We start from the raw sequence: 19,295 nt of genomic DNA on the forward strand, positions 1-19,295 counted from the left end.
TGACACTGGACATTTAATAGCCTGATTACAGAAGGAATGAAAGAGTTTGAGTCATGGTTTGTTGTCCTCAGGGTTACGATATTGTCCGCCTGAAGCAAATTCACTGGAAAGAATATGGTCAGGTTGACTGATGGTACTTTCTGCTTTCCGTACCACCTGTGAACTCAAGTCGTTCAACTAATAATCTTAGAGCAGACTTTGACGATGCTGTTCAACTGTTTATCAAAAAAAAAAAAGAAAAAAAGTGAAAAGTCTCAAAATATCTATCTATTATCATTGTTTTAAAGTGTGTTGTCCATTAACTCGACAATATCCAGATATTTGTAGGTCTCCACAAGTTGGACTTTCTCACCGTGTGTCACTCTGTCACATGTCATATTCTTGAAGGGATGTTCCATTTCTTAGTACCAGATTTTAACCACCCCTTTACAGGGCACTCACTGAAATACTTGGAAATTAAAAAAAAAAAAAAAAAAATGTTTTACTGGAGGATATAACAAGACTTTTTTTCCTTTTGTTACATTTTTTTTGTTTTGTTTTGTTTTTTTGTTTTAAATGTTTTTATTTTCATATAAAAAATCAAGGTCCATGAAGGTACCATATATGGTACATTATTTTACAACATTATAGAACCGTTTTTCCCAATCCTGGTCCTTGGGGACACTTGATGACAAGTTGATTGATTTAATCTTACCATCATTACATTTTGAGAAGACCGGCCTCTATGATCGTACTTTTGCCTTCCGGAACTGCACTGAAGTTTGGAGTGTCGCAGGACTCCGCGGATTGGTCAAATTTCATTCAATTTCGCTTTCTGCCTCTCTGGTGATTGGCTGGGTGTTTCTAAGATCTTGTGGTAACGCACGGTAAAGCAGTTTTGGATGTCTTTGGAAGTTACCAAAATAGTTTGTTGCCCGCTAAAGGTTTTAAAAATGAGAATTGGGATTGGGCCTAAGACACCAAGATTGCTATAGAGCGAGCAAGGCCCCCATGTGACTGTAAGAAAGAAGATGTGAGGGGAAAAAAATTCAATCCGGAGGGAGGTACAGAAAGATATCAGTCAGACATGACATGGGCTCTTTAGCAATTGTAAGAGGGCCATCTGACAGAAGAGGATGTGACATTTTAACTGAACAGCCGTGTCTGTATCTGTCTCTCTCTGTCTTTCTTTGTCCCTCTGCCTCCAGAATCTACAGATGAGGAGATGGATAAGCTCCACTGTCTGAACCACAGTGGATCCTCGGCCACCTACTCAGACTACTCCCCCTCACAAGGCTCCTCGGGCTCCTCCAACCCGCCTGCCAACACGCACTCGCACTCGCACACGCACTCACACACGCACTCTCACGCACACCCACACCCTCCTGCCCTGCCGACCCCCAGCAAGGACCAGGCCCCACAGACACACTGGACCAACAGGTGCACACACAGACACACACAGACACACACAGACATGCCTGCTCCATCCTCAATGTCATCCCTGTCACTCTGACTATCCATCATCGTTTGCTCTTTTTCAATCATCCCACCATCTCCTCCATCTATCATTCATTGCATCCATCTATCCAATCACTCCATCCTTTCTCCTCTACCATATTTCTGCGTCTCCCTCGTCTTCCTCTGCTCATTCCGTCAAGGTCAAAGCCCCCTCTTTAGGATGCTGTAGATGTCTGTACACATTCTCTCCTCCCCTTGATCATAGCTTCACGAATGTGAAAAATTGTGTTTTTAAAACAGAAAAGTTGCAACTGTAAATGACAACAAACGTCTCAGCAATAATTCCACGTTCACTCTGTGCTGCCAGAAATTTTCAAAACTATAATAACAACACTTGTTTTTCCTTATCTTACACCTTATTATATGCCGTATCTTGTTATATGATGATGATTTTTTTTGGGTGCAGAATAAGACTATATAGAGCTGAAAATTAATCTGGTCGAAGAACGACAGCTGTCTGTACGTCAACATGTCTTTCTCAACCAACATACGCTGCCATGACAATGATGCTGAGGCGAGATCATTATCGTCCAATTTGTCTGTCTGCCTCTAATTTTCATTGTGGGTGCATTAACGTCCTCTCAGGAATAATCGGACACATTTTGACATCCCGGCATGGCTGGAAATCTTTTATTCATGCACTGTAGCAACTTTCGACTCGAATACCAACCTTGACTACAGAGGCATGAGACAGATTTGTACCACAAACAGTCTTGTGAATCTTGTAGGCTAATTGTAGCTTTGTTGAACTCACAGCTTGTGAATATTAACATTCCGTGTAAACCTGGACTCTAATTAACTTAAAAGCCGTGTCTTTCTTTTCACTCTCCTCGACAGAAGCACATATCAAGGTTGAAAGCTTGATAATGTCATGCGAGGAGCCACAAGATAATGCAGAGATCACAATCTGTGAACTTGTTACTTTGTCTGTGTTCCTGTGAAACGTGGTGCATGAAAACAGCGAGCAGCAGCAGGGAGGGAGGGTGAGGGCATTAATACTTAATGTTCAAAGCGGTTCGGGAAAACATTAATTACTACAAACATGGTTGGTGGCCAACTCTTATGTTTCAGAGAGAGGAAGAGAGAGTGTTGCCGTTTCCAGTTCCCACTGGCACAGATTAGATATACAGGACACAATAACATCATGCGTTATAATTCACTTGATAGTTAATATTATGCAGTGTAATTAGTGTTTACTATTGTCATTCTCATTGTAGACTGGCTCAGTCGTTCCCTAAGCCCATTGACTCCAAGCCCCTGCTATCTCAGAGAGAAACCCCTCCATCAGGAACCCTGCAGCAGCGTGGCGATCGACGCCCGCTCAGCGAGCCGTTTGACTGGTCCGAGGCTCCGCACTACGACAACACGGGTTTCGATGCCGAGGAGTCTCCCCTGGACCCTCCGACATCTACAAGTCAGGGGAACCCTCCGCTGGGCTCCAAGCCTCGCAGCCAGTCGACCCACGGACGCCGCCCACTCCTCAGGCAAGAGCGAATCGTAGGAGTTCCTCTGGAGCTGGACACCCAGACACTCCCCTACCATGGGAACCAACGCTCCACCCCTGACAACGACCCGCAGTCCAACGCACCGCCACAGAATCCCTGGCAGAACTGGACCAGAACTCCCAGCCCACTGGAGGACAGAACTGCTTTTCCCTCTAAGCTGGACATGACGCCCAGCTCCAGCCCCAACCCTGACCGCAAGGATATGGACCCAAGGTAAGTGAAAGGTCACGTGACCTCTGGAGTCTACAGGTCTTTAGGTCAAACAACTATCTGCATTGTGCAGTCTGTTTATTTATCCGTAATGAAGAATTTCTACCTTTGTCTAGTTTTATTCTAAACATTCATAACTGTTTTCTGTCAATTTGTGGATTCTGTGAACATGATTTTAAACAATTTCGAGCACTGAACATTTCACCTCGCTCTGGATTAAGGGATTATTGGTTTGTGTAAGCTTTTTCCAGCTTTGTTTTTAATTAATTATTGATTATAAGTAATCTTCAGGTAAATTGGTATTTAAACAGAAGACATGCTCATTAAAAAATGATATATTCTGGACTCATTTCAAAGAGTATAAATAATGTAGTTGAAAAATGTCAGCTCACCTCCATTTATTATGTAATGGCACACTAATTTACCTGTTTTGTTAGTATAACTCAAATCAAATCTTTCATTTCTTTGCCCATGTTTTTAAGGCGTGAACAAGGAACAGGGCCGTTGCCGGGCAGCTGGACGTACCATGACAATCAGGGGGATCAGAACAGGAAGGACCAGCTCACTGTCAGCGGGGGCAACAAGGTGACAGTGGTCATGAGCAAAAGCTCTGACCGCCTTTCCCCCATGATGAAAGAGACGAGATCCAGGTTTAAGAAGTCACAGAGCATTGATGAGATTGACATGGGCTCCTATAAGGTCTACAGGTAGGTTTACTTACGTTATTATTTTTCTTCACAATGAGATAAATCCACTATTTGCCAAAGTTAAAGCGACTCAAGCTCATTCTCTCGCACTTTTCCTCATAGTATCCCCATGGACAGCTACAGCTCCATCGAGCAGCAGACCAGTTTGGACCGGCAGGATATGCCAGGGTCTATGGAGCAGACCAACATGGCTCGATCACAGTCCGCCCCCATGTTAGACGATGAGATGGGCTTCCCAGGACACGGCAACCAGAACCAGTCAGGACAGAACCAAAAACCCGCCATCCCACACAAAGCTTACCACTTTGACCAGAACTACAATCCCCAGGTCAGTGGCTACACGCTCAGTCACTCCTTTATAAACTCTTTAATGTATTGCTTTTTAGTTTTGTTTTTGTGCACACAAGATAAAGAAACTAAATAAATAAGAACATCTTCAAGTAAAAACCAAAAAACTTCAATGTTTTTGATCACTAACAGTCAAATCAAAGCTTCAGAGATACAGTCAAAACACTACAAGGAAAAAAAATACTTTTTACTGTTGTATAGGTGGTCTGATTTTTGTCTGTTCTTCTTTTCTACTTCATTCCCTCATCTTTTGGAATTTGAAATAAAGTGTCAGAGTTTTTCTCCACATGTGACGTGTGATGAGGAGAATCTCTGCGTTTGTGTTTTCCCAAATTAATGACTAAAACCCTGTTTCAACATGACCATTGTCAATAACACACATGTCCAGTAACAAGTTCCTTGTGACGCACCATTACTTGTTTTAAACCACAACAATGTTGCATTCCCCGTTAACCAATCTCACCGATCAGGTGACCATGGACCGCCGGGTACCTCCACCCTTCCCCAACACACCCGATTATGTCAACCACGCGTCGAAGGCTTTGGAGTACATCAATCAGCCCGGGAAGACATTACCGAAAGAGTTGGTGAGCCCTCGCTATCGTGCATATCCTCCGCTGGAGATGTTTTCTTTCCCCCAAGCGCCAATCAACCAGGATGGTCAGCAGCAGCAGCCAATCCCGACGCAACGCTCCAGGCCCGGGTTTCTGAGGAGAGCAGATTCACTGGTGAGCTCCACTGAACTCGCCTTGTTCCGCAGAGTCCATGAGGCCCAGCAGGAGGCGCTGCAAGAGGCCCAGTACAGACAGCAGGTAGGAGGTGGCCTACATTGTCTGCCATGAATTAGGTGAATTTGGAGATTACGAGTGTTTCCCTTCTCCTCAGGCGGACCCGCCTCTTTATGGCCGAGCCCTCGCCTACTCCACCGCCATGGAGCACGCCGCTCTCACCAACATGGCCGACAGCCAGAGCCAGATGCTGCACAACAAGAGGAACGGTCGCTATGACGACGACTACACCAACTACCAGGAACAGAAGAAGCCCATGACCGGCTATCCAACCAAGAGCCTGACTCAGAGACGCCCCCTGTCTGCCAGGAGCTACAGCACTGAGACCTATGGAGCATCTCAGGTAGACTTCCTGTCTCTTTCACTGCATCTGTAAATATCATCTACTTGGGTTAAGCTTTTTTCTGTTACTATTGCTATTAGTTGTCTTGTCAATGTCTCAGGAAATAAATGTCCATTAGAATGTCCTCAAATGTCTTGTTTCACCCAAAAAAGAGTAAAAAAAAAAGACTAAAACAAACAACACAGCTTTTAGACAAAACTTAATTTGTTGTAGATCAGTGTATACTTTCATCTCCACTAATTACCTGAGCCCAGGTCTTTAAAGCAGCAGGTTCAGTGTTGCCTGCTGCTAAAAAGCTTGGCATGCACGCTTTGCTTTTGTCACATTACAGATCACAAGGCAATCCCACGTACAGTACATAAATAATCTCTTCAGGGTGTAGTGCGTTGGCCCAAAGTTAGACTTTCCTAAAATAGCCTCAGGGAGTCACATACTGATGAGATCAGCACAGCGATTCATCTGAAACAAGAGAGAGAAGCGGCGAAGAGCAGGGAAGTAACTGCTGAGCATTTATGACTGCAGTCTTATTCTTACTGTATTTCTGTAAAGTTAAAAACCAAAGGTGAACGGTTGAAATTGTCCTTTTGGTTTAACCCCATCTTCCCCCATAATTGTCTGGTATCTGGTTCTGCTGGGTTGACATGCTGGAGGTCTGGTTCAAGGATGGTAAAGTCATTTGTATAGTTTGCCCATGTTGGTCCAAACTGTATAAATGGGCGTTCATTGGTAATACTAGGGCTGAACGATTTTGATTTTTTTTTTTACTGAAATTGAGATTGCAATATGACAGAGAATGGTAATTTTTTACATAATTATTCTCATTTTCCTTTGAATAACATATTTAAAATGATTACTGTGTGATATGTATATAAAACAAAGACGTTTGTAGAACAGGATGTGCATAGGTCAGGACAATATTTAATCTAAAATGCAGAAGGCCGTATTTGCAATTTGTATAAAAGTTTGATTAATTGTTCAGTCCTAGTTAATACTACAGACTGATTAGACATGTGTCACACCCTAATGAAGACAGACTTGATGTGCACTGGGCTGTTTTTTGCCTTTATCCTGGAGAAATAAATGTCTAATATAAGTTTTATCTCCCAGGACTTCTGAGATTGTGTTGTGTTGATGTCATTTTACCTGCTAAAAACCACCTCTTAGATCCTCCTTCGCAAATAAATGTACGTTAATGTCAAAATATTTGTAGGAGCCATATATTCATTTGTATTTTCTGGGTTCATTCTTCCTGAACAGGTGTTGTTTAAAGACTTTGTATGGAAAACTTATTGGAAGTAACGTCGCAACAGAGTGTGGACGGTACGCAAATAAATGTAATTTGAGTTAAAGTATAAGAAAGTTTTGGCATCAGTCTCTCCGAGTTACACGTCTGAACAAATTAGCAATTAGCAATCGGTAGCGGCTGAAAATGTGACTTGGTCACTACAATATTGACTTATCCAATGTTTTTTTTCATGAAACAATACCTGTTTACTGCGTACGATCATTTCACCCTTTTTAAGTTGTAACAACAAACATGTGAGCAAAGGGTTGGCCCTCTAAAACGAATACTAACGAACAGGTTTCAGGTTTTATAATCATCTTTCTACTTTTATATTATTGTGTTCACCGGGTCTTGAGATAATGATCTGCTATTATAGTCACAGGCTGTTAATCCAAAATCTATGAACTGAACAGTGAACTACTCCAGTGTCTCCAGTCACACGTGCATATTGTATTACCTTATAGCTCATGAAAGTCTGTTTACGCTCTTGTGTTTTCAGGCCCGTCCAGTGTCAGCTCGTCCCACCATGGCCGCCCTGCTGGAAAAGATGCCTCCTGACTACACCCTGGCAACCTGCCCCGAGAAATCACCCGACGACACCATCAAAGTCAGACCTGTCGCAGCGCAGAAACCTGAAGATATCACGTCCAAGATGCCTGCCGACTGGAGGCAACAGCTACTCAGGCACATAGAGGCTAAACGACTGGACAGGGTAAGTCTGGGAAGTGTAGACTCACCGAGAAGGACACACACACACACACAGACACAGAGCATTCAGAAGCCCCTCTTGTCTGTATCTGTGTAAGTCTGTGTTGTAAGGTTGATCAGATATGTGTTCCGGCTGCATGTGTCCTCTTCACATTGTCGCTCTTGTCAGCCTGACCTACTGAACACCTGCTATACTCTACACTCACTACTGTGCTGAGGACATCACATGTCACACACTCACCCACAAGGGGATATAGAGAGAGCTACAGAGTTGTTTTTATTTTTATTTTTAAGTCATTTTTAGTTTAGTTTTGTTGTACTTAAAAAAATCTGATTTGAATTTGTGAAATTTGGAAAAAGGTCACACAAATTTTTAAAATTGGTCCATTTTGTAACTTCTCCACAATTATCACTACTTGTTTGTTTGTTTTAAATAAGAACTTTTACTCAACATAAAAACAAGACAAGATAAGATAAACACATATAAGGCAGGGGTGGGCAAAGTTTTTGACTTTTAAAATTTGACAGACGGGCCGGGCCAGCGCCAGGTGCATACATATGCATCGGTAATGTAACCGAGCGTCCGGGGGTCGCCCGAGCTGTTCGTAAAATGAATAACAGAGCATCGATAAACGGGACGAGACGTGAGTTAGCTGCTTCAGGTAGCCACCGCTTCCCACTCACACTTTTATTAGCAGCGTAAAACAAGAACAGTGGAAGTCAGCCAACTAGATAAGATGAGAGAACAATCTGTTACAAAAATAACAGCGTGTATCCCGGGCTCCTCCAAATCAAGCTACTGTATCAATGCACCTAATGCGCCACCTGGTGGAACCCCTGGCGTTACAGGTCAAGGTCAAATGAATGCAGTCATAATTATGATATGACTTGATTTGTGCAATTAAAAAGAAAAGTTTGCCCACCCCTGATATAAGAGTATTATTCCCGTAGCATTAGTTCAGGATGAGGATATTGCATCAACACTGATCACGGTAGATCTAAAAACAGTTCAATATTTTGAGCGTTCACTTTCTTGCCAGTTTTAGATGAGACAGTTGATGGCACTGATGTCTGTGTGTTTAACTTTTAAATTTCACTAATTGACGTAGACGCCACATTTCGTCGCAAGGCTTAATTAGTCCCTGGAGCCTGGGCTCACAGAAGACTTTTAGAAAGCATGCGGCCCAGTAAACAGACAGACAGACAGACGGAGCTGATCACTCCTTTCCCTTTGACACTTACTATATATATATATATATATAAAAGCACGTTAACTGCAAGTCTTATGAAAGACTCTTTCAACTTAATGTCCCTCCATGAGGCCTCACAAGATTTTAAAGTCCTATATTTAATTGGGTATATTTTATTTACTCTCTCATATGACCACTCAAAGTGGTCATCTTCTTACTAAGACCAGCGAATGTGAAAACAACAGTGGAATAATTCATTAAATCAGTTTAGTTGCTGATTTTAAGAGAGTCATCTGTGAAGAAATCCTTTGGTGTTACTTGCAAAAGTTACATTTATATATATACAGTATATATATATTTGAATGTATGAAGTGATTTATAGGAAGAAACTGTACATTATAAAAAGCTTTTTTAAAGGGTTGGAAGGCTGATTATTATTATTATTATTATTACCTTTGGTCAGAGCCAGACAGACAGAAGTAGCCTCCTTGATTCTAGATTGTATTTTGTATGCTCAGATTGTATTGTCTCCTGAGTGAAGCGTCAGGCATGAGAGTGCTATCAAACCTTTCATTTATCTCTTAGAGCAAAGAAAAAAACACACTTTCCAAAAGTGCTCCACTAGCTCTTTGATCAGAACCGGTGTCTCGACAAAAATCAGACATATGAGAGGATGTCTGAAACACACAGTTACTCCTCACTTTTTTAATACATTTACTTCTAAAACTTAGAAGTACATTTTAGTTCATATTAAGTACAGTAAATGTCATATGCTTTAAGACTTTAGACTTATATTAATAGTAATATTATAGAAAAAAAACATACATTTTTAGATACTTTATACAAGACTGGAGACACAGGTTAACATACACACTTAAGTCGGAATGAACTGTCCCAGCAGTTGTTGCTTGTTGTTGAACTGACCGATCACTAGCTAACATTTCTCTGTGCTTTCAGCAGCTCTGCACTCTGTTGTTGTTGTTGTTTCTGTTTTGCTGTTTGTTTACTTGTTTGTTTGGAGCTCACAGTGTGTTGTCGCTACGCAGCAGCCCGCTGTCTTTGCTCCGCCCCCACTCCCCCAACATCCCTCCCCCCCACCACCACATTCACCCATTATCATGTGATGTTGTCTTCTCCAATCAGAGTGGTGTCCTAAAGCACAACACGCTCACGCTGGGCATGCTCTGTCAGGGCGGGGGTAACGGCCAGGGGCGCAGCGGCACTTTGAACTTTAACCTATACAATAACACTAAGCATGAGCCCCCTGCTGGCCGCTGGCTGCCACTACCACCTGCTGCATCTGCTAACGCTGTGAGTATCCCTGTGAGAACAATGAACCCCTGGTACTGCTCTTATTACTGCTCACATCGGTAATTATAGAGAAAAGCTGCTTCTTCCCCATACTACAGCCCCCATGAACCATTATTATTTAAGTAAGCGCCATTACTGTATTATCTATTTATTATCACTACGCTTGTCTATCATCTCAAGCTCTAAGTATCAGTGAGTGGTGTCTGATACACTTTATTTTTACCGTTAAAATCCCATGAATCTTTTTTGACATGACTGCTCATCGTTCATAATGTCAATTAAAGAAGTCATTGTACTGACGAGTTTGTATTTATTGTAATATCTTGGTTCCAACAACGAGACGCTCTCCAAATTTTGCACCTGAAGCTTTGGCTCTTGTCTTTGCCATCGTGTATAAGTGTGTGTATTATGTTGTCGCTGCTGTGTTTGTTTACTCCATGAACTGACACACGTGCGTTATCAGTCACTGTAAAGGTTATTCTCCATTATTCACATTAGTCAACTTCATGCCAAAATAATAATTAAAAAAAAATGTTACTTACTACTAAGTTAATCGGCAAGCATTTGGATAATTTATTAATCAATGTGTGATTCCTGAAACAAGCTCAGATGTTTCAGCTTCTTGAAAATGTAAATATTTTCTTTGCTCCATATCACAAATTAATCATTAATCATTTTGAAGTATATTCTGGAAATTTTTTACTTTGTAAATGTATTCTTATTTTATTCGTATTCTTTTAACTTTGTAATTTTATTCTTAGGTTTATTCCTACTTATTCTTATAGTTTTTAACTTTGTAATTTTCAAAAAAAATTGCTGCTATAAGATTCGTTTGCTGCTACAACATTCGTTACCTTTGTACACTGGAGCGCTGTGACGAAAGAATTTCCCGCAAGGGATTAATAAAGTATATTCTATTCTATTCTATTCTATTCTATTCTAAAACGGAATACTTTAAGATTTGTAGACACACATAATCACTGTGACGTTTTGCAAATAGAGAATTTTTCTGACATGATAGAGACCAAACAACTAATTAATCAATCAATCAATCAATCAGTCAGTCAAGTAGTAGAGAGATTAATCAATTATGAAAACAACAGTTCATTGCATCCGTAGAAATTATATTATTTCTATTTGCCCTATACTCATGTCATAGTTTTAAGGGTTTATTAAGGGGAAAATGCCTGGGGAAAAAAACTTCCTTGCCATTCGGTCAGTGCCAAACTAGTCACAAGGAGCAGCAAGCATTTTTTCCACTTTCGGGTCTCACTATATTGAATAGAAATACTTTCAGATGCTTTAAATCAGAGGCTTTTTGGGGTATAGGACAGGAGTAATAAACCCTGCCCCAAGGTGACTGGTGGTACTTGGGAATAAAATCCTTCATCAACTAAAATAAATCATTTATTGCCAAACACCTGTCTGAAACTCAGGCAGGCATTTCTCAATGTAAACGTTGTAAACTGTCTCTGTCTCTCAGACTCCCTCTCAGCAGGCCGCCATGCTGGATAATGACCAGGAGGGGGTGTCAGGGAGCAACCAGTGGGCTCCCTACTCACTTGGCAGGAGGGATGTCCCACCTGACAACCTCATGAAAAAGGTGAGCACTTGTCTCATCGGTAAATCAGTTCATCCTCAGCCTGGTGATCTCTTCACATGTATGGATTTTGAAGCTGAAATGAAGTCGCGGGAATTTCTAATCATACAACTAAAGAAGCATCTCCAGTATTCAGTCTCCTCTTACACTGACCTAATTCTTTTTTTTTACAGGGTGCCCACTCCCACAATACTTCACACCAGTCACATAATACCATGATTGTCACGTCCTCTACGTCCTCCTCGGCTACCACGCCTCATCGTGTGGTCGTGCAGCAGGCTTACGATGGAATGATGAATAAGGGAGGCCAATATCAACCAGGGATGCCCCTGTCAGTGGTTCCCTCTGGGGGCCCTGGGCAGTACCAAGGCAACATATCTCAAGGTAAAAACAAAAAAATAATCTTTGTCTTTGTACAAGTTTTGTAAGCAGTGTTATTTAGGAAACTACACTGTATATGTTGTCAAACAAATCGATGATTTAAACATTGACAAACATGCTCAGAGGAGTTTGCTCAGTTCCACAGGGCGCAAACCACCAAAATGGACGCCATAAGTCAAAATGGCCGACTTCCTGTTGAGTTGAGGCCATGGTTCTGATCAACTTTCTTTTTGTCTTGGACTATAACATCTTCCCGTTTCAGGAAATTCGGTGGAACTTAATTTTGGCTCTGTTTTCCCTTTAGGGGGCGCTATAGAGCCCTTGAGCAATGCAGGAGTTTGGGCACTATGCCAATATTGCATTTTTGCCAGACCTGACATCTGTAAAAAGTTTCAAGAGTTTTTATGCACGTTAACCCCCTCAAAAATGACCGCAATGACTCAAGTTTGTGTCCGTAGAATGTGTTCCCATGCAAATGGCCAAGATGAACGCTAAATTCAAATTGGCCAGCTTCCTGTTGAGTTGCGGCCATGGTCCCAATGGACTTTTTTGTTTGTCTTGGGCTATAACATGTTCCCACCAAGTTTTGTGAAATTCGGTGCAACTTAATCTTGGCTTGCTCGATCCATGTTTCAGCATAGGCGGCCGTTTTGGCTCCTAGCTTTCGTCCTCTGGCCCTAATTATACTTGCCCTAGTAATATGTGACGTCCATGTGAATGTCCATGTATGTGTACCATGCAGTCTACACAATAACCAGAAACAGGATGTTGTATTTTGTTAAACTCAATCTTTGTTCCCTTCAGCCCACACTGCTCCTGGTCAGGTTTACTCCAGCACCGGCATGTCCATGGCCCTGTCCCAGTCCGGGAACCAGCCCCAGTACAACCCCCACTCGTCCCACACCTCTCATCAACCGTCCCTCCCTGCCACTAACCCCCAGTACCACAGTAACCAGGGCATGGTCCATAGCAACCAGGTTGTCATGACCACCCACACCAACCCACGGCCTCAGAGTGCCCGCAGCCTGTTGCAGACCAAAGGCCAGAAGAGCACGGACGGTTTCCAGGAACAGGTATTTTGTCCGTCTGTATCTCTGCAAACCACATTCTATGCTTCTGACAGAGTCTGTTTGAAATGTTCCTGTTTGATTTTGAATTTACAGTATTTGTACTCAGGGTTGCTCAATGCTGGTCAAGGGGACCCACTCCAACCCTGCGCCAACACACCTGAGTCAAACGTTCAGCTCAAGAGCAAGCTCTGCAGAAGCCTGTTAACGACCCACTTATTTGAATCAGGTGTGTTGGAGCAAGACCAGGATTGAGAAACCCGGTTAATACTGACCAGGTTTGAAAGGACAGTAGTTTAATGGGTAAGGTTGATAGGACCACATATGCTTTTATATAAATTTTAAGATTTAAGTCAGAATTCTGAGATTGCCATCGTGACTGTTTACTTTAAAGGGCTTTCATTTGTTCATTAAAATATCCATATTTGCCTTGGAGTATCCATTATTGTATTGCACGAGGGAGGACGACGATATATCACCAAATTTTGACCCACCTTTAATTTGCAAATGCTGTTGTTGATAAAGGTCCGTAGATAACTTTGGAAGATAATAAGTTACAAGTAGCCAGTGCTCATTTTCCAACTTTATATTGGTTATATAAGTCTAGATTTGACCTAGATATTGCAGGTCCCACATTTTAGTCTCCTGACAGACACAATCATTAACAGTCGGGTTTAGAAAAAGCATGATGTAATATTATATTATAACTCTGTTTGGGAGATAAAGAGCATACTGCACCAGTTCAGGTAACTGCAACACAGTTCCTCAAGAATTCTGAATTAAACTCCACTGCAAGACACTCTTAAATAGGTCAGAAAACAAGGGTCACTGGTCACTTTCCTCTCGCATCATGCAAAATGTCCGTGTGTCATGGACACAATCCTATTTTTATTGTTTCCTTGTTCATGTACATGTTTCATCTTCAGCTGTTGGATGGAAACTTACTGTTTGACTCGCCTCATTCACTGTATATCAAAGTAAATGTACCACAGACTTACTGCAGATACAAAAAGAAACAAGCTGACAGCTATAATTCACGGCGATATAATACAAGGGAACTACAGTAGGTGTGTGCGGTTACACAGAGACGACTGAAACCTTGTGCCGCAACATAAATTGTGCACCTTGTTAAGTTTTGTTGAGCAACAATTATCAAAAGACTGAGTTCAAATCAGGTTTGAGGGTGAATTGTTTTTCCCTTCATTATGTTTTTCAAAGTAAAAAAAAATATATTTGTGTTGCCTGAGAACTCAGGACCTCCAGTATGTCTGCCAGTCACATGGATTTCACTTTGAGTTGTTTTCCTGTCTTCTTGTCTTTCTTTCTTTCTTTCTTTCTGTGTCTTTGTCTGCTCTGTTTTTCTGCCTCCCTTTCCTGCAGATGTGCGTCAGAATAGAGAAGAACCCCGGTCTGGGTTTCAGTATCTCTGGTGGCATCAGTGGCCAGGGGAACCCCTTCAAACCCTCCGACATGGTACGACCCGACCCCCGGCCTGCCAGCCAATCGCATCCTCCCTGGCTTTGCCTCAGAGTTACCATGGAAACTGCTGTTCGTTAATGCGGTGTTTGGTCTGTTTGTTTGTCTGTCTGTCGATCTGTGGGGCAGCAGTTGACTTGGTTAACTTTGAGCCTGTGGCTTTGTACGACAGTTGGGGGGTAAAAAAAAGATGCAGTTTAGATTCAGTTTTAAAAGGAAGAAACACACTTTAATCTACACATCACTTACACAGAGAGTTCTGGATCTAGTTCTGATACTGTAAAAGCCCTGTAGGTACAACACATTTCCACAAGCAACTTTAGCTATGTACTCACATTCATACCTTATGTCTAATTATAAGCTAGGCCAAACTAATTTATCATTTTTGACTGATTTTTGAGTCACAGTGAGTGCCTGCCCTGCACTAAATAGCCAGTCGGGGTTGCAGATCCCCCAGGTCTTCTGCTCCAGAAACATGCAGCTCCAGTCAGGGAGGCGAGGCTGTCCACAGAGCTCTGACTGCTATTTTAGGAAGACTTGCTTAGTTCTGGGACACAGTGGGGTTTCAGCACTTTGCTGTATGCATGGGGAGCATCGCAGATCTCTGACTTCAGATGTTGAGTATCTGATGAGACAGCGAGTCTATGAATAGAAAGCCCACAAGTCAAGAGCAGTTTAAACATCCAGCCTCTCTGCGCGCGCTGCGCCGCGTCACGTGACATGACGTGCGAGTCGTGGGTGATAGCACAGAAACTGTTAATTCATCGTTTAGTTCTCCATCTCGTCTTGTAGTTGCCACCAGCTGCAGTGCATCTATAATTAATTACCATATTATTAAATGTCTTAATGCAAACGTGCAGACATTTTGTCAAATCATGATAAGATGCATATAAGCTATAAGTCTAGATATAGCCATACTTTATCCATGTCAATGCAAAAATAATTAATAAATGCAGGGAAATTTTAATTTTAGTGCGCTTCAGTGCTTTCTATAATCTCAGATTGTCTCCTGCTGATGCTCGGTATCTGCACTGATATTCCTTAATCTCAGCAAACTGAGTCATGGGCTACTGTGTGGTTGACATGTAAATGTCTTATAGGACCTCAGTCCTGCTTGTAGGACCCCACAAGTTTACACTGTGTCCCATTGTTGACGTTAGATTAGTGGAAAATGTAATTTTAAGAAGTCAACTCAGTGCTGATTCAGCACAACCAGATGCAGATGCCTCTGATTATGGTTTTATCTTTTATTTATTATTTGTGTCCCTTTTTTAGTCAGAGTAGACCAACACTAAACTCAAATGTTCATATTATTTAGATTTGATCAAGGACGTGGACAAGTCTCCTGGACTGGATGATCAATAAATTACACAATTGTGGTTGTATGTGATCTTACATGCAGCCACTGCTGTTCATCAGGATTATGTCTCCCCCTTGTGGACAGCTTGTTGAGTTACAGGACAATACTTGTTGCCCACATAATTTGAATTGGATATGCAGTTGGAACAGTGTCTGCAAATTGGCTTAAAACATCCGAATTGGATAAATTGTAATGCAAGTTTCATCTAAGAAAGAAAGAAATAGCACCGATCTTATGGCTTCAAAGATAAGCCACTGAGTCAGAGAGTGAGTGGAGACTCACTTCCTGTATTGACAGGAAAAAAACAATCCCTGGCTTTGATGTATTCACATCTGTGAAGGCTGTGTTTGAGAATAAAAATGCAGTCATGAGGAGCAGAACATGGATTTTTTTTGTGTTTGTTTCTTTGTTTTTTGCTCAAATCTGAGTCATGAACATTAAAAAAAAAAAAAAAAAAAAATCCAATGATCTTCTGCTGGACAGAGTCTGCCGTGTTGCACACAGAGCTGCAGTCGAGAACAAGCATACGGAGTAAAGTGTGTGCCCGTGTTATCACCGAGCTGCAAAAACCTCATCCTCAGTATTGTCCATTTTAATGTCCCTCACCAACTAATATTGTCTGTGTCTGTGATCAAAACTATTGAACAATACGATGAGGAATTTGTGTATTTTTTTTTTTACAGAGTTTCTGCAGCTCTGTGTGCAACTGCTTTGTCGTCCATAAATGTCACTAATGCTCCACAAGCTTTAGCTTCTAACAAGCACATTTGTAAAGTACAGTGAGCTCCATGCATGATAAACGTACTAAAATAAAAATACTAATTATAAGTTATTATTTGATGTATGTTGTCCAAAATATGCAATTTATTTGACACAATCTTATTATTTCCGTCCACACATGTATGAGCTCACTGTATAACAAAGACACTCCACTCGACTAATATTTCAGAACTTATGCACTTCTTTGACTGTGGTGCCCTGTGTGTGTGTGTGTGTGTGTGTTCATTCCTGTCCTCGCTCACAGACTGTGGTGTGTGTCGGTGCTGCTGCGCCATCACGACCACATCATGCTGTTTCTAACTGGTGTAACGGTCACTATTGTGTGTGTGTGTGTGTGTGTGTGTGTGTTGTGATGCGTGCACAACCTGTTCCAACATGTGGAGCACAGCTGCATTGTCTCACACTTTCTGTGTTCAAAAACATCTTTCAGCTCCTGGTGAAAAGATGTTGGTGTTTTTACAATCTCTGCCTTGGGTTTTGAGGGGAAAATACCAGGGTGGGGGTGGGTGGGTTGAATTATCTTCTGCCCTCCCTGAAATCTACTCCTGTCCCCGAGTCAGAGCCCATCCAGCACCTTCTCCTCTTCCCCTATCGTTATAGAATTACCCTCTCTCTCTTTTCTAACCACGCCTATGAAAATAATCACTTAATAACTTAGTTATTCTGGAAGAACGTACAGTATGAATCGGATTCTGTAAATTCTGAAGAGAGATGCTTGATCAATTCTGTCATTATGATTCACCTGAAACATGAGCATGTTTGAGTCATGTGCATGCTTCTCCAAATTTTAACCAAAAGCGAATGCATTGGTGAAATGGCCTTGTATTCATAATTTCATTTTGGCAGTACTGCTGTGATTATTATTATTTTTTTGTGGGGGTGTGGTTGGGTGGGTGGATACTGAGAGGAAAAAAAAATAAGAAAGGCAAAGATTCTAAACCATCGTGTCCCTGTGTTGTCCTAACGGTGTATCATTTTGACTTATAGGGTATCTTTGTTACTAGGGTACAGCATGACGGGCCCGCCGCTTGTGCCCTGCAGCCTGGAGACAAGATAGTGCAGGTAATGTCCTCTCACTCACCATCAAACTGGACAGAAAATGCCACCTCTCCTGCCCTCTCCCCATCTCCTACTTAGCTGCTCCATGTGAACTTGTCGGTGAAGGTTCTCAGTCATCCAGGTCATAGTCGTCTTCAGCAGTTCGCTGTGGGCGACTGGACTTGCTTGAGTTGATTTGAAGACGTTTTACCTCTCGTCCAAGAGGCTTCTGCAGTTCTGACTGATGTTGTTGAGCTGAACATTGCAGATCGTTCACTGCATTGTTCTCTGCAAACTTCTCTGAGGAGCTTTGAGAAACACCACAATCCGGGTACACTTCAAACTTTAAACGGGCCATAGACCGGAAACTCCAATTAACGCTGCTTTTGGGTGTGTATCTGAATCATTACCTCATCTATGAAGCCCTAACGTTTCTTAACAAAAAATCCAGCCACTGCTGAGAACGCAGGGTTTAACTGTTTTCCTGAGCTCTCTGAGCTGCGTCAACCGCTCGTTCTGTTGCTGCTGTAGAAACCAACACTAGACACTTCGTAAGCACCAAACTCAATCTGAAGGAAGGAGCAGTGTCAACTATCCATGACAGAGAACACAATATTTCAAACGTTAGTTAACGAGACATGTGTGTGCATGTTCGTTCTCCCGTGTAGCAAGAGCTAACGCCGGCTAACAGCTAACTGCTATGGGACTAAAAGGGAAGTGTGTGACAGAAACTGGACCACCCTCAAGACAAAATCCCCCAGACACAATCAGAGCGTGAACAGATGTCACGGCACAGAAGGGCCAGCTCATCTGGACAGGACTCAGCCGTCCACCTACATCTACAAGGACAAGGGACACTCTTTTAAGGATGAGAGGGTTCGCATTCTGGCCAGGGAAGACAGGTGGTTTGAAAGAGGAGTGAAGGATCTACTGTACATCTACTGTACATGTTAACTTGGAGACACAATCACTCAACAGAGGGGGTGGACTAAGACGCCAACTATCAGCCGCCTACATTGCTGTCCTGAGCTCTCTACCTCATCTCGGGTGAAACCAACAACCTGAAACTGAGAGGGGGGAGCGATCTGAGAGCGCCATCAGCCTCACAGGTCAAATACCCACGAGTTAGTCAGAACCGAAGAAGCCTCTTTGATAAGACGGTGAAACGTCTTCATCTCAACTCAAGCAGGTCCAGTCGCCCACAGCTAATCCATGTGAATGAACTCAGCTTATTGTCATTGGTTATCATGGTTGACTTGAATGCTTTTCATGCCTGTATTTTACACCTACGTGTGTGTGTATCCCCCTCAACCCCCTCATCCTCTCTTCCATGTGTCATTAGTTAGTGGCTGCCGAAAACACTAAAGTAAACAACTGTTAAGTTACAGATGTAAAGGTTTATTTAAATTAAACTTTAAATAGCCAAAGGTTACATTTTACACAGGTCTTGAATTATTCTCCATAATAATACAGTACTCAGTGTTATTTCCCTGGGTACAAGAAACACATAGATAATAAAACCTCCGCAAGCTGCAGCAGAATTCACCCATCTGCTATCACAGCTGCCACTTATATTTCAATTTTCTGACAGATTTTTGTATCGCTGCACACTTTGTTTGTTGTTTTGCTGTCGCTAATTTCACGCCCTGCCACTATTGCAACCTTGGATTTTAAAAATGTGTGTAATGTTTAAATATAAAC

At 42.1% G+C, this 19,295-nt stretch overlaps 1 protein-coding gene across 12 annotated transcripts in view; it reads left to right on the forward strand.

Annotated features, from left to right (window-relative positions):
* Positions 1-19,295, forward strand: part of lrrc7 (leucine rich repeat containing 7) — a 107,709-nt gene that overhangs the window by 87,007 nt on the left and 1,407 nt on the right. For 7 of the 12 annotated variants that reach the window (XM_058638068.1, XM_058638070.1, XM_058638063.1 and 4 more), the window contains 13 exons: positions 1,188-1,419; positions 2,715-3,215; positions 3,695-3,919; positions 4,022-4,247; positions 4,738-5,079; positions 5,153-5,398; positions 7,183-7,395; positions 9,725-9,892; positions 11,376-11,495; positions 11,666-11,876; positions 12,678-12,946; positions 14,321-14,413; positions 17,544-17,618. In XM_058638068.1, the coding sequence (XP_058494051.1) occupies positions 1,188-1,419; positions 2,715-3,215; positions 3,695-3,919; positions 4,022-4,247; positions 4,738-5,079; positions 5,153-5,398; positions 7,183-7,395; positions 9,725-9,892; positions 11,376-11,495; positions 11,666-11,876; positions 12,678-12,946; positions 14,321-14,413; positions 17,544-17,618 (2,921 nt within the window). Of the gene's footprint in view, positions 1-1,187; positions 1,420-2,714; positions 3,216-3,694; positions 3,920-4,021; positions 4,248-4,737; positions 5,080-5,152; positions 5,399-7,182; positions 7,396-9,724; positions 9,893-11,375; positions 11,496-11,665; positions 11,877-12,677; positions 12,947-14,320; positions 14,414-17,543; positions 17,674-19,295 lie in introns of those variants that run through there. The other 5 variants (XM_058638073.1, XM_058638074.1, XM_058638071.1 and 2 more) reach the window with 3 other exon arrangements.

The sequence above is a fragment of the Solea solea genome, chromosome 9 (assembly GCF_958295425.1).
Source record: "Solea solea chromosome 9, fSolSol10.1, whole genome shotgun sequence".
Taxonomy (NCBI): Eukaryota; Metazoa; Chordata; class Actinopteri; order Pleuronectiformes; family Soleidae; genus Solea; species Solea solea.